Below are 27,917 nucleotides of genomic sequence, written 5' to 3'. Positions count from 1 at the left end.
CCTCTTCAGAGTCACTCTGTGCTAATCGTTCCTGACTGTCAGCACAGGCGCATCAGCTCCATCCTAACAAACAAGACATTTAGGTAAAACTGTGTAGGCACCTTATGCTTTTCTGCTTCATTGTTCCTGCAGTTGTGCTGTCATTATTACAGCACGTACTCAAAGCAACCTCAAATCATTTCAGGAGGCAAACCGAGGAATCAAAGCCACCGTGCTTATGTGGTTTGACTTTTAAGAGGCCATTACTGTACCCTATGGCCTTCATTAATACTGGAAGAAGTTGACAAAGAGTTACAGGGATTAAAGACATACATTAACTTGAAAGCTAATAAACTAGTCAGAGAACAAGATCTTGCTTTTCCTATACTGAATCTTATGCTCCCAGCTCCCTCCCCATCTACCATAATGGCTAGATTGTGTCAAGAAGGTTGAGGCTCTTCAGACTGAGATTTCTGCTGTTGGTGTCTCAGGAAAGATTGAGAATACCAATGAGCATGAGATTCCATTGTAACCATAATGTGGAGCCCTGGAACTGAGACACAGTATTGTAGAAACCATGAATAGCAAACTAGGACCTGGTCTGTCCAAGAGAGGAAGCAACTAAGTAGCATCCTATGTAGGCTGTGGGGATCAAACCCAAAGAATAGAAAATCAGGGCTGAAGGAACACTGCTTTAGACCATAAAGTGTATCACTTCTGCTTAATAAATAATTGGGATTTTATAAGAAAGTAAAAAGGGATTAAAAAAAGTTTAGGGTGTGTTTCTTTAAACCTAAGTTGTCCTGAGTGGTAGTGTTCTTATAACTCTTGAACTATGCAAGGGAGAAGCCTTGTCTGTGAGGAATCCTGTTGCCAGCTCTACTATGTTGTCTAGTTTGTGCCACACTATAACCTCTTAATCACCTCTGCCAGCCATCTTCTTTGGCTCTGTCACCCACCTGGGTGGGAGGAAAGGGAGTGTGAAATTCAAAACATCCATTTTTCATCTACAAAAAGCAGGGGGCTGATATGACTGGACCCAGAGAGGTGGCTGGCGGCGTGTTTATGTATGCCTTCCCTGGTCCCAGAACCCAGGCGGAAGAAAACTGCCTTCCCAAATCCAGAGTTGGTGGGGGAGACCTCCAGCTTTTTTCTGGAGTATTCCAGACTGAAAGTCAAGCCCCTAACTACGGGAGACCTAGGCTAGCCCTTTGCATCCTCATTTCTTTCACTCTCCACCTCAAGGGTTCTTCCCTTCTGACTACCTCCTTTTCACCCAAGACAAGCTTCATTTGCCTAAGATTTTCCCCACTTCCACTTCTCCCCCCTGGGAACCCAGCCTAGTTCCACCTTCCTGTGATGTACCATAGTAGTTAGGAGCTTGGAACCCAACATTTACTAGCTGGGTCACTTGGGTAAGGTCCTTCACCTTCCTGGGCCTCAGTTTCCTCCTTTCATAAGTAGGAATAATGACACCAACTTCTTAGTAGGGCTGGAAGAATCTAGATTAGGTACTTGGTTTGGTGTGGTATCTGACACACAATGCTGCCGTCCTCATCAGTACCGTTACCATTTGCCTCTCCCATTTCTGTTGGGGTATCCAGAACTTCTGTTAGTGATGATTCCTGGCAGGTTTTTTCCATCCTACCAGCATTCCTCAGTTGCAGCTAGAACACTGACACAGTGAAGGGTCAGCTCTGGTCGTCAGAGCTCCAACCACCCGCTTCTGCTGTGCTTCCCTCTTAGCTAAATGTTAATTGCTTAGGCACACCCAGTTCCTTGGCTCAGGCATCCTGGCCGTGGGTATATGGCTCAGCTGTCATCTTAGGCCCCTTCAGGAAAGCAGAAAGGAGAGCTCAGTGGCAGTGCACCCCCATTTGGACTTGGGTATCGCCTTGGTTTCCTGGTGTGCCAGCCCACTTACATATAACAGTGGAATGCAAGTTCTGTTTGGTGGGAGGCTAGACTTTTGCCAACACTTTCATAGTCACAGGTTGAACACACAAGCCAGTTACACATTCATGCCTCAGTGGCCCTGACAAAGCCTGGCGTTTTGCTCCCTCCCCTGCTGGAGGAACAGTTTAGGGAGAGGGTGTCAGCAGCAGTAACAGGCAGACTGTGGCCCCAGCTTTGCAGAGGAGATGGGCAGCAAAACCCAAAGATAACCGTCACTCTGAGCTTCAGGCTGCTGGTTGGTCCTCGTCCTTCCTATTTTAGTAGTAGGCGTGTCAACTTGTTTCATTTAGTGTATCCTAAAGGGCTGCTATATATGTACCAGGTACTGTTTGGGGCATTAGTGGACCATTTTGGTGGACTGAAGTGTCTTTCATCCTAAAAAAAAAAAAGTCCTGTGAAGCAGCCCTTCTCTATATTTTATAGAGGAAACTGAAATTCATAGTGGTTCAGTGAGTTGCTTGAGGTCACACAGCTAGATGACAGAACCAGAATTTTAATTTGCTCTTTTATGTCTGGCTTTCTGTGGTTTCAGTGAAACTCATAAACAAATGCTATCACCCAGGCCTCAGTAGCGGCAATTCAAGGGTGAAGGAATTGTTTAGATTTCCATCTTCACTCTCCAGCTTGCTATCCACACACAAGAACCAGGTAGCAGCACCAAGGCTTGTTTGGTTCGGTTTTATTGAGAAAGAACTGACACATGAATTCCAGGGTACAGCAGTTATTTAGTGTTTGTATGTAATGAAATGATCCATTACCACACAGAGTTAACAAAAGCTTTTTTCCCCCTTTGTGAATGGGAGCTTTTACGATCTACTCCCTTGGCAAGTTTCAAATACACAGTATGGTATTATTAACTAAAGTCACCATGCTGTATATTACCTCCCATGGATTTACTTTATTTTGGTTTGTTATTTCAAAGTGGTGATTTGGCCTGGTCGGAGTTCAGGTGCCCTTGCTTTCTTGTAAACTCAGGCCAGCTGGGAGTAGAAGCCTTGCTTGGCTGGGTCTGCTCACGTGAAGCCTGGAGGTGGGGCCACAGCCACCACCCTTGAGGGTTTGAGCATTTTGGATGGACCCTGATGCAAAGGCAGGAACTCCACCTTGACATGGCCTAGTACACGTCAGTCTCCTCAGGTTCACCAGTCTGCTCAGTTACTCCAGTGGGGAGGTGTAAGGGAGAGGTCTGTGTGCACAGTGGTCACCCCATTACACCTGAGGGCTAAGGAGAGGATGTGGAGCTGGGGACAGAAGGCTGCTCCCCTGTCCTCTGGTCAGTCAGAAGTTGACAGATTCTCCCAGGCTGGGGTGGGTACAAACTTAACTGGATGTGACATACAGCTAGACTATTAAATGGGTACGGTTTTATGTTGTTGTTTTGACTGACAGCCAGTCTTGCAGGGGCCTAAGCAACGACTAGGCATAAACCAAAGGAGCCAGATGCGTTAGTCCTGGGATATTCACGTTGCTGGTTGGCCTCAGGGTCCCTGTGCTACAATTTCCTAAAGGTCCTTGGGGAAATCAGGGCTTCATGCAGCCCTGCAGCCCTCTCAGAAGTGAAGGTGTTCCTAAAGGGTATTTTAGCCCACTTTTGGTGGCCACAGAATCAGCAGAGGCACTGGAGGCTTAGGATGAAGGTATTCCTCACAGGCTCACACCAGATAGGCGCCAGCAGGCCATACTAAGAATTACTCACTTGGGAGAGTGGAATGAGGTAACTGACCTCCCAGTTTTGGTGGACAGGAAGGACATACTGATTAGCAACTTGAACAGAAGTCTCCCTTGCAGAGTTGAGGGAAATTGTTTATGCAGTGGAACAAGTGTGGGCTCGTGAGTCATCCAGGTCTGGCTATGAGTTCAGGCTCTGCCTCTGTTGGATTCGATAGGCTTTTCTGCTTGTTTTCTCATCCTTGAGTTGGTCATAGGCAGAAGCTATTAGAAGGACTCATCAAAATTATGCCTGCAAAGCATTTAACATGGAGCTGAAAACACAGTGCTTAGTATCAATGTTAGTTGTTATCGGTTACATATAAGCCTGTGGCAGAGGCGCTGACTGGACCTCCAAGGGAGGTGGAAAAGAGAGAGATGTCTTATGTGGAGGAGACGATGACAGCTGGGGTTTCAGAAATTGGTCCCTTGACTAGTTTCATGAAGTTGGACCTGAGCTGAGTGGGGCATGCCCTAGAAGCCAGTGGCTGCTGTCAGCAGGACAGAAGCAGCTCTCTTTAGCATTTTGAGGCCAAAAACAGTCATATGCTGCAGACCACAGGACTGTACCCCAGTGCCTAAGACCTGAAGGAGCAGCAAATGGGTGGCAACAACTGCTGTCCTGTATGTCTAACAACAAAATGTAGACTAAGGAAGAATGAGGGGCACCATATGGTAGCGGCTGGACCAAAGAGCCCAAACACAGGTGTAAGCTCTCCGGTGCCACTGTTGCAAGTGGGAGTCAGTGAATCCTAGCCATCCACAAATATGTAATGAACCTGTACGATGTTCCAAGTTCTGTGCCAGTTTAACAGAGGTGTTACTGTTTGTGGAATGCATGTCCCCCCAAGTGGAAGGATTGCCCTGGCTTCACAGGCTTTCTAGGGGAAAGGAGCTTTCTGTCTCCTTTCCCAGATCAGTGAGCCCATCAGGTCCCTGGGGAGGAAGGAGCTGACACAGGGACATCTGAAACTCCTTTATTACCCTGAGTATAATAAATAGAACACAGTCACAGTATTAAAAAAACAGCAGGAATTAGGTGCAGGCTACAACACAAAGTTTGTACCAGGGATATGTTCCTTTCAGAGTCTGCAGCTTGTTACTTGGAAAAAGCCAGTTAATAATTGTAAAAATTTTATTCTCTTTAATAACAATAATAATTCCACTAAAGTTATACAAAGTACATTCAATACTTAAGAGTGGGAAGGGTGGGGAGAGCTGGAGAAGAAGCCAGTTTGGCCTGGAAGCATCATCAGTTGAATCCAACAAAGGAAGCCCAGCTGGGCTGAGGGAAGTTGGGGGTGGAGGTCCGGTTGTAAAAAGAAAAAAAAAAAAAAACAGGCCACCCACAAGGAAGCAAGACGAGCGTGCACGTTCCTGGGGGAGGGTGGGAGGCCCAGCCGGCATGCAGCTGCTGGGCACGGGCTGGCACTCAGGCGGGCTCCGAGTTGGTGGGCGGCAGGTTCTTATGCTTGAAATACTGCACAACTTGCTGTGGCAGCTCTGCCAGCACAGCTTTGGCCAAGGTCTCCTTTGCTGCCTGCAGGGTCGACAGTGGCGTGGAGAGGGGAGAGTAAGGATTACCAAGTCTAAGTTGTGAGGGGCACTACCTAAGAGCTGCTCCAGGTGGTGTCCCTGGAGGCCACAATCAGGGCTGAGGGCCAGGGCTGTGTAAACACTGCTCGCCACCTCAGTCTGTGCCTGAAACCCCAGTCAGCAGTGCTTCCCTTCAGTGCAGCTCCACCTCCGTCACTTGAGATGCCTGGGAGTAAAGTGTTACGATGATTGTCTGTGGGAGGCTTTTTGGACAAGAGACAGTGGAGGCGAGCTGCACAGCCTGCTCATCTGGGAAACGTTTCCTGAGCACCTCCCTGGCTGGTACAAACAGGCTGTGATTGTCCGGTTCCCGCTGAATGCTCAGCCACCGGCTGGGCATGGGGAGGTGCTCAGTCCATGTCCTGTGTGTGCATGGGTGGCCGATGCCCAGCATTTGTCCTTAGGACGCTAGTATTCCAGAGGAAGGAGTTGAGTCATCTCGGGCAAACCCAGAAGGTGCTGGGCAGAGATGTCAACACCACTGGGTATAAAACTGGTCAGTGCCTTCTGGGACTGGACACAGGATCTGAGTCACAGAGCCCTGAGAGGCCCTGTGGCTGAGGGAGCTGAGGCCCAGAGAGGTCTGGTTTGTTTGCCCAGGGCCACACTGAGTCTGGTAAATAAGAGGCCCCAGGCTGGCAGTACAGGGGTGGCATCTGAGAGACTGCTCCCTCTGGCTCCTTGTGGGCCCAGCTTCCAGGGCAAGCTACCAGGAAGCCAACCCAGCCTTTTGTGGGACAAGGTGGGGCTGCCAGTCCCTGTGGAGGCCCTTAAAGGAGAGGCCACCCTAAGCTGCACCTTGTTTTCCATTCGTGAGGCGAGGAGGCTGGGTGAGGTGTGATTACCAGGAAAGCCTCTCACCTCAGGACCTTTGCTGTCATCCCTGCCTGCCTGAAATGCTTTGTCCCACGTGGATAACTCCAACTTCTGGTTCTGGTTCTGGGTTAGAGGGCAGGTCCTGCAGGAAACCCTGCCCTGCATCCCATCTGGGATGGGCACCACTCCCCTGTGTTCCATCAGCTCACTGAAGCTGGTGCTCACACATGTGGCCTCATCTGGGGGCAGGGCTGGCATGGCACCAGGCACATAGTAGGCACTCAGGAGAGCACAGTCAATGAAGCTAAGGGCAGGGGAGCCCAGGATTAAGCAGACAAGTGCAAGACCTTCATCCTTGATTATTAACTATGGTTGTCGGGGTCCTGTAGCTGCTCCCTCCCCAGCCTGGGCCCACACTCACATTGCGGAACTCTCGAAAAGGCACGAACTGTACGATGTCGCGGGCCGCCTCCTCGCCTGTGTGGGAGCGCAGCCTGCGGCTGTCCCCGTCCAGGAACTCCATGGCAGTGAAGTCGGCATTGCCCACACCCACAATGATGATGGACATGGGCAGTTTTGAGGCCTGCACCACAGCATGCCGTGTCTCCTCCATGTCACTGATGACACCATCCGTGATGATGAGGAGGATGAAGTATTGCTGCAGGGAAGGGGTCAACCAGGCACTCTGAGGACCTACCCCCTTCTTACCCAGTCCCCTCCAACCTCGACCCTGGGAGGAAAGTGGCTTTTCCCCAGCTGTAGCCAAATCCCAGCCACTCCTTTGGCATGGTGGTCCCCACTGGCCCCTCATCCTTCTAACACTGACCAGGTCACAGCTGGAAGCACAAACTGCTCTCTGCTGCCTGCCCTGCATGTCCCCTTTAGAAACCTGGCTTGAGGGTGAGAAGCCCAGACTCGGCCTGGCTGTGCCAGTTGCCACACTGTGAGACTGGGAAATTGCTGTGTAGTTTCTTTGTCTGCAAAGTGGGAACTGCTGTACCTTTCAGAGAACAAGCCTGCCACACAGCAGCAGCTCGGTAATCAGTAACTGCACTCCTGGCAGAGTCAGGCCTGTGGCCGGTGAGGAAGATGCATTCTGGCTGTAAAGAGTCAGGGACCAGCCTCACCCTCTCTGTTCCCCTTGCACACAAATCCCTGTGCCCCCGCTCATTCCCTGTCAGCATGGTCAGCCTCTGAGACACGGTGCAGGAGCTAAGCCAGTCATCTAGGCCAGCGCTTCTAGGACTATGGGGCTCTGCTGGAGTTAGGGGACTTGGGGTCACACACCAGATGCAGCTTCAAGTCACAGTGGGAAGAGTATTCATCTTGCAGTGGTCTTTCAATTCTATAAACTGTACCCAGGAGGAAGTCTCAGTTTGCTGTTAGTGCATCTGCTAACGCCTCCCTACCATTTGCTAACCTTCTTGATTAACAAAGAAGCTCAGAGCTTCAGGGGACAATAGTCTCTGGCTAGACTTTAATACCATTGTAAGGTGGTTGTATTTATTTTTATTGTACTCTCTATTTATGGCAAGTGATGACTAACTTTTCACTTATAGTGGGTTACAAAGTTTTTAAAAATAAAATTTAAGTAAACAATTGCTGAATAATTAAAAGCAGTGGTACTTGTCTATAGCATAAATTGTGAAGATAGTGGGTGAGTGAATGAAATTCACAAAATCTCTGTAGGCAGAGGTCCCAGAACTCCAAGATGGCAGAGACCTCAGTTTTCTACTTGGCTCTGTCCTTAGCCCCCATTTTGGGAACTTGGATAAACACTGGTATATCCATAAGAAACAGAAAAGACCCTGTGGCCCTAATAGTCTCTTTGGGGCTTCTGCCATCTAGTCTGACCTTTCTCATTCTCAAGAGGTGAAACGGGGCCCAGACTAGCCAGCATGGAACTAAGAAGGGCAGAACTGAGCCAGACCTCAGGTTAGCACTTAGCCACCTTCTCATCCAGCAAAGCCATCTGTTCCCTCAGGAATGCACAGAGGCTACAAATCCAGCCCCCTAGGATGCCATGCTCTCCAGCCGGTCCCCCCAAGTACAAACTGGAATGGCCAGAGACCATGTGGAGGCATGTACCCCACCATCTGACCTCCAGCTCCCGGTAGCATAGTGCAGCTCTTCCTGCACTGTGCCTTTCAGAGACCTACCCCTTGGCTGGGGATACCTGTTGCTATGGAGATGGCAGCCTGGATCCCTGCAGCAGAGGGCAGCTGCTGCCAGCCCCCTGGGGATGGGGGGCTAATCCAGACCCTGGTCTCCACACAGTCCAGCTTCTGGCCCCCATTCCCTGAGTGGCCACTAACCCCACTTCATCTCACCAGAAACAGTCCAGGGCAAGATTTCCAGGGCACCTAAGCTGGCAAGAGGGGAGGCACGGAGGCCTGGCAAGGAGAGAGAAAAGAATGCTTGGTGTTGGTCCACAGGCTTCACCACTCAGTCGTGGAATTGACCTCAAGCCCCTTCAGCTCCCACAGTGGCCTCCCACCCTCCTGCCCACAGCACCCTCTTGGGTCTCCCCTCTCCATCAGCCACACGTCTATACTAGGATACTGGAAGTGCTCAGGCCTGGGAGTCTTCTTTCCCAGGGAGGTGGGTACAGGCAGGGCCTGGTTCCTGAAGGACTGTGGGCACCAGCTGACAAGGTGAGGATGTCCCTTATAACACAGTGACAGTGACCACACACACTCCGTCAGCCTCATACTGTGATTCCTGTTTGAGATAAGGAGACAGGCTGAGAGTGGTTCAGTGAGTTGCTCACAGCCTCACAGTGGAGAACTGGACAGTCTAGATTCAACCCAAGCCCCGCTGACTCCAAAGTGGGGGCTCTTTTCTCATGTCCTCCTCTACCACCCGCCACCAGCCTGAGAGGCCTGTAGCTGTTTCTCTAATAGTGTGGCTGGAGGAGCTTTCCACAGCCTCATCCCATACCCCAGTGCTGGATGGCTGTAAGGTCTAGGATAACATCTGGGGGCAGGGCCCAGAGCCATGACACTGGACTTTAACCTTCACTCCTGAGCATCAACTAGCCCACTGCCCATAGCTCACTGCCACAGTCTGGCCTCAGCTTCGGCCCAGCTGGGCCTGAGGGTTGACAGCCTGGGTCCACCTTGGAAGTGCAGCTGACAAGTCCCAGGGCTCCTTGCCCATCCAGGCAGAGCTGAGGTCCAGGAGCCTCTAAGGTCCACCAGGGGCCCACAGCTCCACCAAGACAGATCAGAGGGGAGGTGGGAAGGGACTGCAGAGGGGAGAATGAAGGGCACAATCAGGCAGGAGGAGGTGGGAAAAGGCCTTGCTGACCCCATGGACAATCCTGTCTACCCCCAAGCTTTCCACCTCCATGCCTTTCTGGTTTCCTTCCTTCTGCCTGGCATATCCCAGCCAAAGCTCCAAGGTCCACCTGGTGGTCTGTTCCTCTGCCCCAAGCAGACAAAGGCCCTCCCCAGCCCTGAGCTCTGCTTCCATGGCCAGCATTACCCCTCTACCCCCACACCTGGAGCACACCTCAGGGCAATCCCTCACACCCTCCATTGCACCTCATGGGTGTGGCAGCCTGTCCGTGCTCTAGAAACACAGCTGGTCACTGTCAGGTTGAATCAAAACCCCAAACTCGCAACACACTGCAAGGAAGAGGTATCTTGCCTTTACCCAGACATTCTTCAGGTTTCTAGGGATGCAAATAGCCACTTCCTCTATAATGTATTTAACGTGAGATTAGATTTATAAGAAACTGAATTGGCCACAACAGTTACAGGCAGAGTCGGGAAGCTGCACTCACGCTCTGGCTTCTTAGAAGTTGGCTGCTGAAGACCCTGTGGGTAAAGGTGGGGGGAAACTCCCAAGGTCTGGGTTGCTTCCCAGCTTCCCTTCCACGGGGATACCAGACACCTAGGTAGCCAGCCAGGAGGAGGCCATGGACAGCAAGGCCCAGGTCTTATGGGCCGAGACAGAGAGAAGGAAGAAGTCCCCAGGATGGAAGTCCCCCGGCCCCACCTGCATCTCCTAATACCCTTCAGTGGTTCCCCACCACCCTGAGGTTTTCAAGAGAAATCCAGATTCCTCACTGGCTCCAAGGCCCTGTGGGAGCTGCCCTACCTCTTCTATGCCACACTCCTTCAGTTAGGCCCACACACCATGCCTCCTGGCCTTTGCATATACCGTGCCCTCTGCATGGGGCACTTAAACACACATGCACACATATACCCCTTACATGGCTACTCTGAAGCATCTTCCAAGTCCCAGCTTGGACATGGCTTTGCCAAGAAGCCTTCCCTGAGCTCTCTGGTGCCACCTTTATTATGACTCTGTCCCTCCATCACCACAAGTTTAATCACCTTACATCTCAGCTGCTGTTTACTGGCCCGGGTTCCCACCTGACCGCAGGCTCTGGGAGGGCAGAGGCCATATCTTGTGCATCATGGTCTCCCCAGTGCCACGCAGAAATATGCTCAGGAGAGACGTGTGAATGAACAGGAGAGTATGGGCCTGCCCAGAGATGCTTCCCACCACCTGCTCTTGATTTCCTGTATGTGGGCGTGCATGCATATGCGTATGCCTGGGGACAAGGAGGGTGAAGCCACACTAAGTAGTCCCCATAAGAAGTGGTACAAAAACATCAGTTAATCCACAGATTATTTCCTTTTGCCTTAGACCTAAATGTGTTCTGAGTCACCACATGCTGGCCCAAGAAGTGTCCCTGGAAGATTCAGCTGCCCGCATTTATTAAAAGTGCTCACTGTGTGCCAGGCAGTGTGCTGAGCAATTTACATGCCAATCTAGTTGAATCCTCACAATGCTTCTATAAGGCAGGTACTATTCCATCATCTCCACTGAACAGATGAGGACCCTGAGATTCAGAGAGCTTAAGCAAGAGTCACAGAGCCAGAAAATGAGGAAGTTTGGGTTTGAACCAGGTCGACAGGCCTCTGAAGCTAGAGGCTGAACCATCAGGCAGCCCCACCTTTAGTGCACAGTGAGACCTGGGATGAAGCAGGAAGCAGAGAAGTGTCTGTATCTGTTCTTGGACATCAGAGGGGAAGAGACCAATAGAGCCCTCTGGCCCCACTCCTGCAGCTGACAGATGCTTGCAGATGGCCCAAAGTCACAAAGCTGGGGTGGGGGACACTGCTTCCCCAGGAGGAGGCTGGCCTCCCCAGGTTGTCAGGACCAGGTCATGACAAAAGTGGCTGGGGTGTTGAGAGGATTAGGCCTTGCTTGGAGAAAGGACCAAGTTCTGCCCTGTGGGAGGCCCACAGCAACGGATCTCCAGAACACAAAGACACCCTCCCAGGCCTTCCTTATGGCCCAAGCCCCCTGCAGATCTAGGATCCAGCAGGCACAGGCGCCCTTCTCTGCTGGACCCCATCTACTGCCAAGCCCTACCTGGAGCTCGGCAGGTAAAAGAGCCCCAGAACACTGGGCTTCACTCCTGCTCCTGCGCCAGTTTCTTCCCTTTAAACAAGAAAGCAGGCCTTTATTCTACACTTTTGAAAGGGAGCTCAGGCAGGTAACAAACCAGGCAGAACAATGGCCTGGCTGGCCTCAGGTGTGCAAATGATGTGCAAGTGAGGGGCTGCCTCTTCTCTGCCGTCTCCAACTGATCCTAGCCCTATACCCCAGGAATTAAAAAAAAGAATCAACCATTCCCAGGCCTTTCCTAGTTACTGCCCATTCAGGCTGCCCCAGAACCTCAGCTCCCTGGGGGCTTAATGCCTCCTGTTTCACAAAGGAAAGAGGCTCAGAGCTGGGAAGGCTTGTGTCTCAAGCTGACAGCAGATCACACTCCCGCAGCAAAGACCAGGACCACCCTCCTTGTCTTATGCTGGCTGTCTGACCTCCTTCTTGCCCGTCCCTGGCAGCCACTGTCCCCTCTGCCTTGCTTCCTGTCTCTCCTCCTCAAGTCTCTTTGGGGGCCAAGTGTTCTGTTATCTCACTTAATCCTAACACCACCTCCTCAAGGAAAGCCCTATTAGTAGTCCCATTGTACAAACAAGGAAACTTAGGCTCAGAGAGGGTAAGTGATTTGCCAGAGCCTCAGTGAGAAGGGTGGGAGCAGGAGTCCAACCCCAGCAGCCCAGCCCCAGGGCCCCCTTCCTCACAGACCCTGTCGCCTCCTGAATAATCAGACCACATCCTCCTGTCCTACCCTCCCAGGCTGGCCCTGGTGGGTTCTTCATCTTCCTCTCTTTCTCTCCTAACTGACCACCTCCTATCTTTGCCACCACCTCCTGGAAGCCAACCTCCACCTCCCTAGGGACCAGCTAGGTGCCTCTCTCTTCTGGGTGGTCTCAGTGGGACAAGGTCCCTTTCCCTTTGAGAGAGGCTCTGGCTGAGTTGCTGCCTCTGGCCTCCTAAGCCTTGCACAGCACAGCCCAGAGCAGGGGCCAACTTAAATCCACCCATTCTGAGAGCACGAGCCCCTGCTGCAGGCCAGCAGGGGGATGCCAGTGAACAGAGACCACAGCCCAGTCCCAATCAGGGAGACATGACACACAAGGGAATGCAGAGCATGTGAACACGATGTTGCCATTGTCAGAGTCAAGACGGAAATAAACAGAAAAGGCGGGAGATAGTCTTCAGATGGGTGGTCAAGAAAGGTCCCTGGGGGGTGGCATTTGAGGGGACACTGAAGGATGGGATGGAGCCAGCCAGGCAGAGAGTCAAAGGGAGAACCTCCAGGCAGAGGAGACGGCAGGGAAAAGGCTCTACGGAGGAGCAGGCTTGCTGTGGTTGAGAGACAGGAATGCGGTTGCTGGCAGAATCATCTTAAGGAAGGTGTGGGGGCAGGAGAGGTCTCGGAGAAAGGGAGAGGCTGGGGAGTGGCAGGAGCTAATATTTGCTGTTAAAAGGACTCCGAGCCTGCAGCTGAGGTGTTCAGTGGGAGAAGATGGTGGCCATGGCAATGGGGGAGTGGGAAAATTTGGGATAATATTTTGAAGGGAGAGTAAAAGGACAGTGTAGAAGGGGCAGTCTAGAAGCACTCAGGCAGAGAATCTTTGCTGCCTGAGCAGAAAGCCTGCAGGGGGCTGGGGATTTTGGAAGTCTAGGGAGCAGTTGCCAGGCAGGAGTTGGACCCGGTGCCCTCAGCAGCAGCCCTGGCTCCCCTGAGGGCTCCCAAACCCCAGGAGCCAGTTTCCTTCTGCCTGGGGACAGGTTTGGGAAGTGCTATTCATGGCACTACCCTTGGGGTGGCGGGGGAGAAAACCCCACAACTCACATCACAGAGGGAGGTCAGGGCAAGTCCTGTGGATGGCAGGGGAGGCAGGCAAGGTGACCCTTGGTGACCCCAATGTTGGCATCAGACCTGGATCTGGGAGGTGGGGAGAGGACCAGGGCTGCACATGCCCAGGACAGCCACTTGCCCTGTTCCAATGCCACACAGCGGCTCCAGCAGCCTCAGGCGGGGCCAGGCCTTAGCCTCATCGCTTAGCGCCAGGCTGGGCTTAGACGTGCTGAGCCCTCAGCATGAGACACGGGCCTTGACGGCCCAGAGGTCAGCTTTAGGGCTGATCATGCAGGGCCCACCATCTCCTGGTTTCCCTGTGTCCTGGAAGCAGTGAGTACCCTCTGCCTTAGGGGGGCTTCTCTCATTGATCACAGCACTATTTTCTACTAAGCATGAATAGAATGCTATGTCTTTCTCATCTGTGCTTCAGGAACCCAGGACCAATCAAGCTGCACTTGGCCCAACCCCCTTACCATACTTGCAGGTGACCAAAGGCAGAGAGAGGCGGGGGCTCACTAAGATTTCAGAACAAGGGCAGGCAGGATATCCAGTATCCTAGTCCTGCTGAGGTGGGTAGGGGAGGAAGGACAGATCGCAGTCTGGCCGTCTATCGTGTGGGGCAGGGAGGGCCAGGCCAATCCTGCATATGCATGCTGGTGACCACCTACTCACCGTGGCTGTCTGCTGCTGCGTGGCCTGGGCTGCAAATCGGGCCACATGGTTGATGATGGGAGAGAAATTGGTGGGGCCGTAGAACCGGATGTGGGGCAGACAAGCCGAGTAGGCCTGGGCGATGCCATCCACACCTGCTTCGGGGAGAAGACCCTGGATCAGCCAGGTCCCCCTGGCCCTGCACCCACCCTTGTCCCAATTGCTGACCAAGTGTCTACTTCATGCTTGCTCCAAATGCCCTGGCCACACCAGCGTATCCCACGAGGCTGGAAGCTCCTAGAGTTAAAGGCCAGAATGGCGTAAAGCAAAGAGCCTCAAAAATGGAGTCAGGCAGACTGGAATTCGAATCCTGCCTCTGCTACTTCCAGTCTGTGGGACCTGGGGCAAGCTGTTTAACCTTTCTGAGCCTGTTTCCTTGTCCATCAATGAGACTGTTACGGAACACTCTCAGGCAGGTGGCAGAAGGGGGGTCCATCAGGTTCTTCCCAGAGAAGAGGCTTGGTAGCGCGAGCCATGATGTGTCAGGACCACAGGAAGCCACCCAGAGGCCAGATATGCTATGGTTTCTGCTCAGGGTTTTGGGGGTCTAGGTGCTTGCACAGCCCCTGCACACAGTTGGTACTCTGTACACAGCCACCTTTAGGAGCCTATCTTGCTGCTCTGTGGTCCTATCCAGAAGGCCTCTGGCCAGGGATGAGGGTGACCAACCTGAACTTGGACAAAATGTCTCTGGAGACCTGCTCCACACCAGGCAGACCCCAGCAGTCGTACAGGGCCACGTTTCCAGCCAACAGATGCCCATGGCTTCTGAGTCACAGCATTGTCCTAACTTGATGCATTTCCCTTCCAAATATATGCATTTCCCTTCCAGCTTTGGGGATTCCCAGGGAAGGTAGATGCTACATCCAAGCCAAATCCTAGGCTGAAAGGTACCAGGATGCTAGGTGCCACCCTCTTTCATACCCACCTAGAGCCCCTTCTCCTCCTTCAGTAATTCACTAACTGACTCTGGGAGGCTCAGAAACCTCTGAGGCCTGGGGGCAGGGTGAGCCAGACGCCTGCCCCTGTCTCCCCCCCACCGACCCCCAGGCAACCCCAGTCCTTGGGAGCCAAGGCTCTTTGCAGAAGACTGGGAGAGCAGGGCGGGGCAGGAGGTGAAAGACAGGTGTGTAATTTGCCTCCCTAACCTCCTCCTGTTCTATGTGGGGCTTCCTATCAACACTTCCCTTAATTCTCACCTGACCACCCAGTGAGGTGAGCTAAGCAGGAATCACACCTCCCTGGGGCAGGTGATGAGGCAAAGGCCCAGAGTGGGAGAGTGCTCTCTCCAAGGTCACACAGCCAGGAAAGGGCAGCAGCTGGCCTTAAACCCAGGGCTGCCTGACCCCAGCTCTTTCCCATCTGTCATTCTGAGCAAAGTGAGGGGGAAGGGAGGGGAGAAAGAGGCAGAAACCTATACCTGCCCCTCCCTCTGCCCAGGGAGACAGCCAGGTGTAGACCCAGGGCACATGCAGGTGGGCTTGAAACTGACCTGAGCAGAAGGGGTTGGTGGGGTTGAAGTTAATGGCAAACTCATGGGAGACCTGAAATGCAGAGAAAAAATGTGAGCTGGCAGCCTCCTGGCCCCAAATCTAGTCCCCTGCCAGGGCAGCCCCAGCCCCAACTTTCCCCACCAGGCCAAGGCTCCCTCTAAGAGCACCTGGTTTTTTACCACCCCACACCCACCTCCAGGTCAAGGCTATTGATAGCCCCCATCTGCTTTCGGCTCCACTGCTGGGTCTGACCCATGTAGAGTGGCCCAACTACCTTCACTTCCTAATGGAGGAAACCGAGACCCTTCCCCATCACCCCAATCTCTTCTTGGGGATGGTCAGGGTGGCCTATGGCTCCTCACCTCACTGAGTCCCTGAGTGGGACGGGGATGCCTCTGGGGGTGGTGGGTTCAAGGAGCACTGGGAATACCTTTTGTCACCCGGGATCACTGTGGTTCCACCTTGGGCCCTGAAGGCTTTCCCTTAACTTAATAATATTAAGTACAAGTGCTAGGGAAGGAGCCCTCTTAGGCCAAGGAGCCCAACTGGGGACAGCTGACCACTGGCTCAGAGCTGGACTGGGATCAGGAAGCATAATGGGGTCCGAGGGGCAGAGGGCAGAGAGGGCTGTCACAGTTGCCCCAGGGACCAGTTCCATTTCTGGGCTCAGCCCCCAGGGATCATCAAAGGCTGGCACTGCACACTCCAGATGCCGCTGGACATGTGACAATCCAGGAACACAGAGGGACCAATAACTAGACACTGTTCTATGTGGGGCTTAGGGCTGTGGGTAGGACTGTGGAGGCTAGGGAACCTGGGGCCTCAGGAGAGGCGGGAGCTCAGAGGGGGCCTCCCTTTCCCCCTTGCTCCCCTGCAGACGCGGCTGAAGTCACCAGCCAGCTCCCTTTCCTGCTGCAAGCCACCGCCTCTGATCAGTGCTCAGCAGGCACCCGCCTGCTCTTCACAATGATGCAATGGGGAAAAGCCTGTTATTATCCCATTTTCAGATAATGAAACTGAGACACAGAATGAACTACACTATTTCCTCGGTCTCACATTTACTGACAGGCAGAGTGACCTCATGCTCCATGAACCCACTAACCTCAGGAGGTATTCTACTCCCAGAGGTTTTAACTGGGAAGGTGAAGAGGCCTAGGGGCACCTCTTCCAGGTGAGAGCTTTAGTCTAGGCACAAACAATCCCAAAGACTCTCCGCTCTGGGACACGACAATGGGGATGCCAGGAGGTCAAACCAAGGCCAACATCCCCATGTCACAAAGAAACAAACTGAGGCCCTGAGAGGGGTGGCCAGGTGCCAGGGCCATGCAGAACAGGCCTGAGACCCGGACCCACCATGCTTGAGAGGGGGTTGAACTCCTGGCCTTGCTGAGCCCTCCGGGGCCAAGAGGGGTGGACGCAGCAGGGGCGTTCATCCCAGCACTGCCCTGCGGGTGGGTGGGTAGCCTGAGAAGAAGAACCCTGTTCTGGGGAAGGGGCTTTTCTGTTCTTTGTTCCCTCAGCCCTAAATGCTAGCATGGAGCCAGTCCCGATGCCCCTCTTGGGTGCTGTCCCTGCCCTGGCACCCTCTTCACCCTGTGCCCAGACTGGGCTCCAGGTGTGAAGGCTGGAGGTCCTCGTTGCTGTGGCAACTCCATAAGCCTCTATAGAATTAAGAGGGGGGCTTGTAACAGGGGCTAAAAGAGGAAAATGGTTGCCAGGGAAACAGGCCTCCCCTGGGCCAACTTCCCACAAAATAAGATTTTAGGAGATTTTAGAGACCAAGGGGGAAAATCCCCCTCCTGATAGAGATGGATTAATATTCTGCTTTCTTGACCATCCAACCTCTTCATTTCCATCTTTTGGATCTGGTGGTCAAGAGCAGGGGGTTGTGGTACCCGTTCACCCCGAACATTTTTCAGGTCACCTATTCCAGCAGCTCCATTTCACAGGTGGCAAAGTGAGGTTCACAAAGGGCCAAGGGATGCCCAGACCCCATGGGCAGCCACAGGAGAGGCAGGACCAGACCTGGGCAAGAGCTCCTGCTGCCGTGGCAGCCCAGCGCCCTCCCATGCTTGCGGCCCCAGTTTGCCTTGGAAACGCCAGGAAACAGGACGAGCTTCTTAGAGGCCGCTACCAAGCCGATTATGGGCCCCTGGGGAATGGTTGGGCACCAGGCTTTGTCCTGGGACTCCTGCTGCCTTCTGACAATCAATGGCCCTGTTCTCCTGGCAGGCCCAGCCCAGCCTGGGGTCAATGAGTTACTTCAGATGTGACTTTCTGCAGCCCGGAAAGGGAAAGGGCAGTGGAGGGCAACACAGAGGGAGCCGAAGGCATCTCAGAGGGATTGTCCTCTCTGAGCCTCAGTTTCTCCATCTGTAAAGCGGGGATGGTCATAAACTGTACTCTCCCCAACCAGACCTTTGGCAGGCCCTTCCTCCTCCATCTTCCTAACTCTGGGTCATTTCCTCAGTGAAACACTTTCTGAGTCCCTCAGCCACCACCCAGGACCGGGGTCCTCTTCGGGCTCACTTGACTCAGCCCCAGAGAGGAGGTGAGGTCCCAAGGGCAGGCAGCCAAGTCAGTCACACGCTCCTTCTAGCTCCTTCCAGCCTCCCACCCTCAGAGAACCAGCACCTCTGTCAGCTCAGGCCGCTGGGACCCAAATCCACTCTGTCAACAAACATATCCTGCCCACTGAGCATGCACTAGGGGCTGGGGCCCGTGAGAAGGAAACCAAGTTCCCCACCCTGTGCATTAGGCCCCATAGGGAGGCCGTAGGCTAGCGAACCCCCCCCCCCACAAGAAGGGACCACAGGTTCTGAGAGGACAGTGCCCAGGAGGGGAAGCAGGGCCCCACAGTAGCACACTCAGGGAAGGCCCCCCCACAGGGAACCATCTCTAGGTTTCTGGTGTGGGAAGTCAGTGAAAGGCAGCAACAGGCCACAGGAAGGCCATGTGCAAAGGCCCTGAGGTGGTTCAAGTGGCTGGAGCAAGGCAGACTGAATGAGAGGGACAGCGATGGTGAGGACATGGGATGAGCATCTCCCCTTCCCCAGCCTCACTCCAGCATCCCTCCTGGCACTGCTGGGCACTGAAGCCCAGCCAAGTCCTGGCCTCCCCAGAGTTGCCCTGTGACATTTCCAAGGAGGCTTTTACACAAGAAAGCATCTTATGCAGCCAGAGTTCTTTGAAAGCTGGCTGGTGTCCTAGCAACGGGCTCCTGCTGGGCCTGGCCATACCAGCTCGCCCTGCCCCCACTAGCATCACCGTGTCTGCCCAGAGGCCCAGCTTTTGTCCTGCAGGATGCCGCCCCCTTACCATACGGTGTCCAACAGGCCACAGGGCCACTCCCTGAAGTTCTAAGTGAAAACTCTCTTCCTCAGAAAGGATGGGAGGGGAACGCTCACTCCAGAAACTGTTTGTAGCACAGCTGGACAGATAAGAGAGGTAACTGGCTAAGCCACACATGGAGATTTAGGAGCCCTCTATGTCCATACCCCCAGGCTTCTCATCCAAGATGCAGCAGATTCTGAGAATAAACTTTAGAGTCCACCTGCCCATTTGGAATCCAGGCTTCATGTTCTGAATGTGACCTTTGGCAAGTCACCTGAGCATCTCTTTTTCACCTGTAAAATGGACATTGCCCCCTTCTCTCCGTCCCTCCATCCTGCCCTCCTTCACCCCAGCCAGTCTGCAGCTGGAGCGGGCCTGCAAAAACACCAGTTGGATTATAACGTGGCCGCCCTGGCTATTTAACATGCATTTGAGGCCCTGTGTGGCTGGCCTCCCACCCCTCTGGCTGCATCTCTCTCCATCTGCCCGTCTTCCATGGAGAGTCCATCACACCCACTTCTTTCCGCTCTTCCAACCCCCCTGCTCCTTCTGCCTCCCAGACTTTGCACAGACTGTTCTCTCTGCCCTGAACACTCTCCCTGCCCACTACCACCCTAGTCACTCTGGAAACCCCTACTTTCCCTTCCCCACTTGGCCTAGACCTTGCCTCCTCCAAGAAACCTTTCCTGATAACACACAGGCCAGGTTGGGACCCTCCTCTGGGCTCCTCCCAGGCCTGCGCTGCTCCATCACAACACTGATGACCCTGCCTGTCTTTAGGGTTGACACACAGAAAATAGGATGCCCAGTTAAATCTGGGTTCCAGATAAGCAATGGATAACTTTTTTAGTATAAGTATGTCCCAGGAAATATTTAGGATATACTTATACTTAAAAAACTTGTTTATCTGAAATCAAAACTTAAACTGGGTGTCCTGTATTTTTATTTGCCAAACCTGGCATCCTATTTGTCTTCCCAACCTGACTTGGGTACTGGGGGCAGAGACTAACTGTCCCGCTCCATGGTATAGGCCCAGTGCCTACATGAGGTTCAGGCTGAGAAATAAGTGTGGGTTTGGGGTAAACACAGAGACAGCAGGAGAGCTGGGCCCCCAGCCCCAGAACTTTCCAAGGCAGATCCTGGAGAAACATACACACAAATCCCATCTTGACCCAAAGGAAAGAGTCTGGCTTCACTCACCTTCCAGTCTGGGGGTAACTGGGCCCCAAAGCCCAGAGCTGGAAACATCTTATCACTAATTAGAAGAGAAAAAAACACTGTGAGACAACTGGACAGGGGCTTTACCCACCCACACTCACCCGTCCTAACCCCCTGCTCAGGGCTGGGCCCACTGCCTTGCACACCCCTAAGGACAGTAAGAAAAACCTCACCATCTCTATAAAAAGCTCTGTTCAAGCAATCTATTGAGCCCAAACCTACCTCAGGGTATCTGAATGTGAGGCGCCACCCCATCCCTACCTCCGGCAGATATTGCTACTCAACCACAGCACTTCAAACCCATTGGCCTGGATGCAGCTTCTAGATTACTCTGAAACTGGGACCTCAGGTAACCACTAAACCATAGTCATGATAAAAGTGAAATGTACTGGCTGTCTCTCGATCTCCATTTTATGACTGGGAAAAAAGTCTAAAATGAGAACCCTGGCTTGTTATTCAAGGCCCACCATCACCCAGCCCTGGAGCTTAGTCTCATCTTCTACCCATCTTCCTTTATACCCCACTTCCCCCAGCCCTGGCCACTTGCCATTCCCCAAACACACAGGGCACTTTCATGCTTTGACTTTAATCCTGTTATGTCCCTTGTTGAAATACCTCTTCCCAATCTGTTCTCTGAGGTGAACTCCTACTCATCCTCTTAGGCCCAATTCAAATGGCCCCTTGTCTCTGTGGGTTTCCCTAAGACCCCAGAATGCCTCTCTTTGGTGCTCCGATAGCTTCTGTCTCACTTGTAAACTAGTCTCTCAGAACTCCAGTGGTTTCTTCCCTGTCTTCCTCCTCAAGTGGGAACTTCCTGAGGGCAGGGACCATGTCTTATTTGGTCATTCATTCAATATATATTTATTGAGGAATCCCCTGGCTGCTGCGTAGAAGATGACAATCTATTGGGGGCTAGGGTAGAAGCAGGGGTCCAGTGATGAAGCTACCGAAATGACAAGGGCGGGAGGCAATGGTGGCTCACAGAGGTTGGTAGCAGTAAGGGTGGGAGAAAAGGCTGGATTCAAATGTCTTGTAAGGATTTGCTGAAAGAATGATGGAGAGGTGAGGAAAAGGAGCAAGTGAAAGGCTTTGGGTGAATGGAGGTGCCTCTTACTGAGATGGGAAAACGTGTGAGAGGGATAGGACTGGGCCAGGTGTTCAGAGTTCACCAGGGCCTTGCTAAGTCTGACTGCCCGTGAGAAGGCTCAGTGAAGGGGCTGAGCAGGCAGCTGGATATGATGATCTCTGGAGCAGAACAGCAGGATCCTCCACCTGACTGTGCAAATGGGTACTTCCCCCTCCCTCAGTCTATATGTCATATGTCTCTTAATATGGCTGGGGGTCACAGCAACCCCTTAGGCCCTAAGCTCACTGGGACCAGAGACACTGGTCCTCAGGATCTCTGTTGAGGAGGCCAAATGTACACAGGATTCCTGAGACTGTTCTTGCTCCTGCCACATCTCTGGCACCTGCTTTTTCCCTCCCTACTCCCACCCTCTGAGCTGGAGGCCCCAACAAGCACCATGCGTGACAATGACACCACAACCCTCAAGTGACTTCTGGATCCTCCAAGGTCCTCCTGACTTTGCCTTTGGCTCATCCTGTTGGTGGCCACACTTCTACACAGCTTTCCTTCACTGACCTTCCGCTATCTCCCTGACCCGAAGATCTCCAGGAAGCATGGTCACGGGAAGAGGGCCCACCCATGCTGGCTGCTTCTCTGAAGTTCCCAACAGGAGTGAGACTGTCAGGCCATTAGGTGCTGGGCCCAGGAATTAGAATGTCTGGGTTCCAATACCCCTGATTTCTGTCACTTTGGATAATTTTACACCTCATCCCAGGCTATATTTTTGTAGCTCTAAAAGGGGACATTGCAGCAATAGCAAACAAGCTTCATATTCTATCTTGACTCATTTTTTTACTGGCTATTTGGGGTTCTGTGTGGAGAGGGATCCCAGTGTGTGGGTCTGGGCTTAACAGGTAAGAGGCCCGCAATCGATTAGCAATGTCTGCCACAGGTGTAGGCAATAATTACATGCATCCTAGGTGCTGCCCATTCGTAGGTTTGATGATCTCTAGATCCCTTCTAGCTTTGACAAGTTGAGCTTCCTGGACTGGATGGAGCCCAAGTTGACCTTCAGAATGTCTCCCCAAGCTTACCTGTCATAGTCCTGAATGATCTGCCCGACAGCCCAGATGGCTGATAGATATTCATTGGTACCCATGGGGTTGATGTAGTGCAAAGAGGAAGGGTCGAGGGGATTTCCGTTGGAGGCTGTGAAGTCTATCCCAACCTGCAGAGTTGGGGAAAAGGTCACCCCAGTCTAGCCAGAGATCCCAGTTCCCTATCTCACACCCAGGGAATGGAGAGGCTGATGGGACATGGGAAGCCCACTCATCTCCCAGCCCCAACCCACCCTTCCATAAGATGGTCTGAAACCTGGAAAGTGTCTGATTATATTACTCCTTGGGCTCTAATGCCTTCTATGGCTCTTTATTGCCCCAGCGTAAAGTTTATTGCCCAGATGTGGTACAAAACCAACTCACAGCCCCAATTCCTTTTCCCTTACTGTCACTACCCACACACTCATCTGTTCCCATTTCCAGGCCTTTACTCATGAGGTTCCCTCTACCTGCACAGCCAGGCCATCTTTCTCGTCTATCTAATTCTCCCCCATCTTTCAGGCCCAATTCAGATGCCACTGCCCCAAGGAAACCTTCTCAGACATTTCATCCCCACCCCAAGCCATCTCCCCAGGGCCCCTCAGACACAAGGAGTCCCAGGAGCTGGCACTGCCTGTAGGGCAGTGCCCATCCCCCCAGTGAGAACAGGTACTCACTGGAGGCAAGATACATGCTCCCAGTCACGTCCGGGGCTAGGCAAAGAGCACTGGGCAGGTACTCCACGGGGTCTGGGGCTGACGGGTGGGTAGGGAACAGGGCTCCATCTGTTCTCTCAGCCCCGAGGAAATTCCAGCCCAGCCCTGGAAGGGCAGCACAAGTGGTGGGCAAGACTACCCAGCAGGGGAGGAGCAGGAGAGGGACCCAGCTGGGGGAGATGGCCATCTCAGCACTCAGTCATTGTGGGGTGGGTCAGCTCCGCAAGGTCAGGGGACATGTCTTAGTCCTCCAGGGACCCCTGTAGGGGCACAGCCTGGAGTCTGGCACACAGGAGGTAGTTAGCGTCCATCTGCTGAATGAACACATGCATGCAGAAGAAACAGGAGGGCCTGGCCTCTGCAGGGGAAGGGGGCAGTGGCGACCAGTGGGGCTAGAGGTCAACAAGGCCCATATCCTGACTCCATATAGTCCGGCCGCATGGGATCTAGAGGTGGTGACGGAGAGCAGTGAGGCACGGTCGGGAGGTGCAGAGCATGGAGCCCCAGCAGGCTCACCTCCTGAGCCCCAGGCTTCCCTTTAGGAACTAAAGGCCAGGTGAAGGGGACATGTCTGTGGAGCATACACACTAGGCCATAGGCGGAGGGACAGCTCATTCTTCCAATATTTACTAAGCACTTGCTACCTGCTGGGCACTGGGTGACATGCCGAGGCTGGCGTGGAAACAAAGTCCCCACACTTGGAATCCTCACAGTCTAGTGGGTGGGACAGACAGGGATAAACCAAAAATACTTCAGATAATTTCAGAGTGGCAAGTGCCCTGAAGATAATAAAACAGGAGAAGTGCCAGTGAGGAACAGGAGGCATCGAGGGAGGCCTCCCTGAGGATGCGACCTGTACGCCATGGCCTGAAGGATGGCAGGGCAACAGCCATGAGAAGGTTCTGGGCAAGGGCATTTCAGGCAGAGGGAACAGCAAATGCAAAGCCCTAAGACAGAACAGAGCTTGGCGTGTTGGGAGAACAGCGAGGGCCAGGGTGGTCGGAGCCCGCTAAGCAAGGAGGGGGCAGCAGATGAGGCAGGAAGACCTGTGGCCAGCAGAGAGAAATTTCTTCCTTCTGAAGGCGTGTAACCAGCAACACTCTGAGGCTGGGCAACCATGCCCCGACCTGCAGCTGAGCCCTGACTCAAGCTCATCCACCTGTATCCTCTGGGCCACACACACCCCTTGCCCTGGGGAAGTCCTCCCTGACGTTTACCCCAAGTCCCTCCTGCTGCAGTAGTGGCCCAAGCCCTTAGGGAGGCCCCTCACGGGGCAGGTGGGGCAGGGTCCAGGGAGAGTCTTACAGTGAACATGAGCTGGCAGCCTCCCAGGATGTAGTCCAGGAAGGAGTAGTCCCGGTTTATCTGGAAGGAATCGAGGGAGTCAGTGGGCCCCCCTCCATTTGGCCATACTCTCCATGAATGACTTTTGGGTTGCTGTTGCTCTGGGCCCTGAAAGCTTACTTGGGTCAAAAAGGCCGCAAAAGGCAGATGGACCTGATCTGATTACAGCAAAACCCAACTCTCTCTATAACAAAGCACTCGGAGCAGCAGTTCCCAGTGAGAGGGGGACACTCAGACACACAGACGCATGATCCCGAGGCCCAGCGTCAATGACACTGACCTATTGCACAACAGGGAAGGTCTCGATTTGTTGCCATTCAGTCCTTAAGCCCTGCCTAGCCCTCACCAACCTCCACTGTGAACCGAGAGAAGCCAGGCCTGGGACTCAGGGCCTTCTGCTCAAAGTTAAGGAAGCTGCTAATATGCCGTATTTGTTTTAATGGGCCTTGCCTCCTTCGGCGAGCTGGCTTTCCAGTTTTGGTGGCGTTTTAAGATAAAATGTATTTCAATAAAAAAGAAGCAAGGAAAGGGTGAGTAATAAGTCAGGTGCCAAAAATCATGAAAGGGAGATGTGAATGACGGAAGTTTCAAAAACAAGGACCCCAAATCAGGATGCTGCGACCTGACAGCTTAATTTCACAGAGCACTTCTGCATCATGACCTCACAGAATGACGGCCGTGTAAACCCCAGCCTGACAGTGCAGTCTCCACACCAGGACGTGGAGGTCTGGGGTCTGGGGTCCGCTAGCTGAAGGAGAGAGAGTCAGGATTCACTCAGAACCTTCAGGCCCAGAGTCCAGGGCCACCCTGGCCCAGTCTGGACTTCCTTAACATCCTGCCCGATTCCAGCACACGCTTGGCTACCAGACATCCAACACAAACCCAACTCCTGGCCACTGCTCGTGTGAACTTCAGTGCCTTTCTGGGCCTCAGTGGCCCCAGCTCTGCCATGAGAGTCATAGGAACCTGAGCCCTTGCTGATGTTGCTGCCAGAGGACAGGGTGCCCCCTCCTGATGTCCTCTGCCCCTTGGATGCCACGCATGCCATGGGCAAGCTGCCAGCATGGGAAGCACCAACTCCCTATAGTTACCCTCCACCTAGGAGAGGCCCTGGCAGGCCCTCTCATGTCCTCCCTGACTTCCGCACAGGAGTGTGATATGAGACTAACCTTTTACATGCTTCACCTCATTAACATCCCCATTCTACAGATGAGGAGACCCAGGCCCAGGGAGGTTAAGTTCAGAAGGTCACAGAGCCAGGACACAACAGTACCAGAATTTGAACCCAGACCTTGCTGGCTCTGTCTATCCCTTCTGCAGTGATACCTCTCTGTGTGACCCCAGACCTGGTCCCCACCCTGCGTCCAGCCCCGCTGGCTCACCTTGCAGGAACGTAGGATAATGATGCCCGAGTTTTTATAGTTCTTCTTCTTCCTCTGTTTCTTGGGGTTGATGCACTCAAACTCCAGCTGGGCAACATGGAAAGAGATGCAGCTCAGCTCAGGGATTCCACTGGGACTGATCCTCCTCTGGGCCCCAGAGTGCCCTCCACAGTGTTGACCTGGGGACCACATGCCCCCTCCAGAAAGCCTTCCTGGACATCTACACCCAGAAATGGGTCCTGCCACCTGGGGCTCACACCAAGCTGTGCATGCTCCTGAACTGCCTCCTACAGGAAGCCTTCCTTGATTGCAGGTCAGAGGATCTGCATCTGCCCCCAACCCCTTGAATAATTCATCTACATCATGTCCACTCATGCACCCAGAAATGTCAGCTAGGGCCAAGTTTCTTGGTGTGAGTTAAACATACAGCTCCTGAGTGCTCACTGTGTGCTAAGCACTTTACCTCTCATTTTGATTACTGCTCTACTCCTCTGCCCCTATTTGACAGATGGGGAAACTGAGGCTCAGAGAAATTTAAAGGTCTTGTTTAAGGTCATACAGCCAGAGAGGTGAAATCTGAGCCCCAGCCTGCCTGATTCAGAGACCCGTGCTCTTCCCCGATCCCCTGCGGAGGCCTTGGGGGTCACACTCATGGGACCATCTCACCGGAATGCCATCACGAGCCTCGCACATCTGTGACACTGAGGTCTGGAACTCTCCAATGAAGTCATGGCCCCCGTCGTTGTCATAATCGTAGCACATGACCTGAGGTAGATCCAGTGAGGTCACCCCAGAGCTGTCCTCCAAAGAAGCGCTCTCCATCCCCTCTCCAAGCAAATCCCACACCTTCCTTTTGGTGGTGCCTCCCTCTCCCCTAGCATCTGCCTAGATGCCCTGTGATGACACCATCAGCTCCTGAACTGCCTCCTGCAGGAAGCCTTCCTTGATTGCTGGGAAAAGAAACAGAGGCTGTACCATGCCAGCAATGGAGGCTGTACACTCTGGTGCAGGAAGCTTGGCTCCTCGCACATCTATCACTTGGATCCTCATCTGTCTTGGGCTGTGGTCCACTGGTCTCGTGAGCCATGGCCTGGAGCCCTTTCTAGACTGTACTTTTTCCTGAGATGGGTGCAAAAAAATAACCCCAGCATCACATGCTAACTTGGCTGCCAGGACACTCCTAGGATGAAAGCAGGAACTGTACCAATTCTGATGGTTGAACCCTGGCCCTGAAAGGGAGGTGTTTGCCCAAAGTCTCACAGCGGCAGAAGTACACTCAGAACAAGGCCCCAGGTTTCCTAGCGCCCTGTTTGGAGATCCCTGCCCTGGCCCAGCTGCCTCCCTCCACCTCATCCATTCTCAGACAGCACCTAAGGACTGAGGGCTTTGAAAGACTAGTAATCGCCGTTGTTATCACAGCGACAACACGGTGTCTCCATGCTCGTTATCCTAGCCAGCAGTTCCACAGCCCTCCAGGAAGAAAAGGGCAGCCATTCTGTTCCCATTTTAGAGAAGGGGTTCACATATGGGGGCCCTGCCCAGGTCACTCGCAGGGTCAGGCAGACCTGAGATGAGGACCCAAGTCTCCTGCCCCTCCCGAGATGGATTCCCTTCCCATCTTAATAAGGAAGAGCTTTGCCGAGGCATCCCTGGAAGATGTGGGGAGACTGGGAGGCTGAACTGCAGAGTGGGGAGCAGGGTTCCCAGTGCCCTCTCACCTGGATGGGCTTCTCCATGTCCCCATCACACAGAGACACCAATGGCACGGTGAATGGTTTCCACATGGGGTCCAGTGTGTACTTGATCACCTGCAGAACAGTGAGGGGCCAGGGTGAGCTCAGTGCTCTGGGGTCGGGCAGCCCAGTGTGTGAGGGGCTGGCAAGATGGCAAGGCCCACAGTCCCCCTTCCGGGGATGGAAGCGAGCATCCGGTGGCAGGGAGGGAACAAGTCCTTTAGGTGCCATTGTGGATATGCTGTGCACATGGCTGTGCCTGCAGAACCCCATCCCAAGCCATTGGGGGTGGCCAGGGTGTAGACCCACTGGCTTGGGGACCCAGGCTGCCATGCACCCACCTCAGTCCTGTGGACCAGCATCCACTTGCCATCATCTCCTGGCTTATAAAACTCGAGAAATGGGTCTGACTTCCCAAAGAGGTCCTGGAGGAAGCAGGAAAGTGAGGGTGAGGGAGGAAAAATGGATTCTAATAGGAAGGGGCTGAGGCCCAGCTGCCTCCCACAGCCCAGTGTCAGGGTGGGAGCTGGGGACAG

The 27,917-nt window shown here is 53.3% G+C and overlaps 1 protein-coding gene across 4 annotated transcripts in view; it reads right to left on the bottom strand.

Annotated features, from left to right (window-relative positions):
• Positions 1–4,606: 4,606 nt before the first annotated feature.
• Positions 4,607–27,917, bottom strand: part of CPNE2 (copine 2) — a 41,131-nt gene continuing 17,820 nt past the window's right edge. For 2 of the 4 annotated variants that reach the window (XM_036881108.2, XM_036881106.2), the window contains 11 exons: positions 27,723–27,806; positions 27,367–27,456; positions 26,315–26,413; positions 25,649–25,735; positions 24,228–24,287; positions 22,204–22,337; positions 20,026–20,080; positions 15,492–15,543; positions 13,961–14,094; positions 6,476–6,712; positions 4,607–5,182 (listed from right to left, as the gene is read on the bottom strand). In XM_036881108.2, the coding sequence (XP_036737003.2) occupies positions 5,075–5,182; positions 6,476–6,712; positions 13,961–14,094; positions 15,492–15,543; positions 20,026–20,080; positions 22,204–22,337; positions 24,228–24,287; positions 25,649–25,735; positions 26,315–26,413; positions 27,367–27,456; positions 27,723–27,806 (1,140 nt within the window). In that variant the 3' untranslated portion in view covers positions 4,607–5,074. Of the gene's footprint in view, positions 5,183–6,475; positions 6,713–8,384; positions 8,448–13,960; positions 14,095–15,491; positions 15,544–20,025; positions 20,081–22,203; positions 22,338–24,227; positions 24,288–25,648; positions 25,736–26,314; positions 26,414–27,366; positions 27,457–27,722; positions 27,807–27,917 lie in introns of those variants that run through there. The other 2 variants (XM_057493100.1, XM_036881109.2) reach the window with 2 other exon arrangements.

The sequence above is a fragment of the Manis pentadactyla genome, chromosome 15 (assembly GCF_030020395.1).
Source record: "Manis pentadactyla isolate mManPen7 chromosome 15, mManPen7.hap1, whole genome shotgun sequence".
NCBI classification, from domain to species: Eukaryota; Metazoa; Chordata; class Mammalia; order Pholidota; family Manidae; genus Manis; species Manis pentadactyla.
Note: the sequence above shows the minus strand (reverse complement) of the source record. Positions and strands in the feature narration are given on the sequence as shown.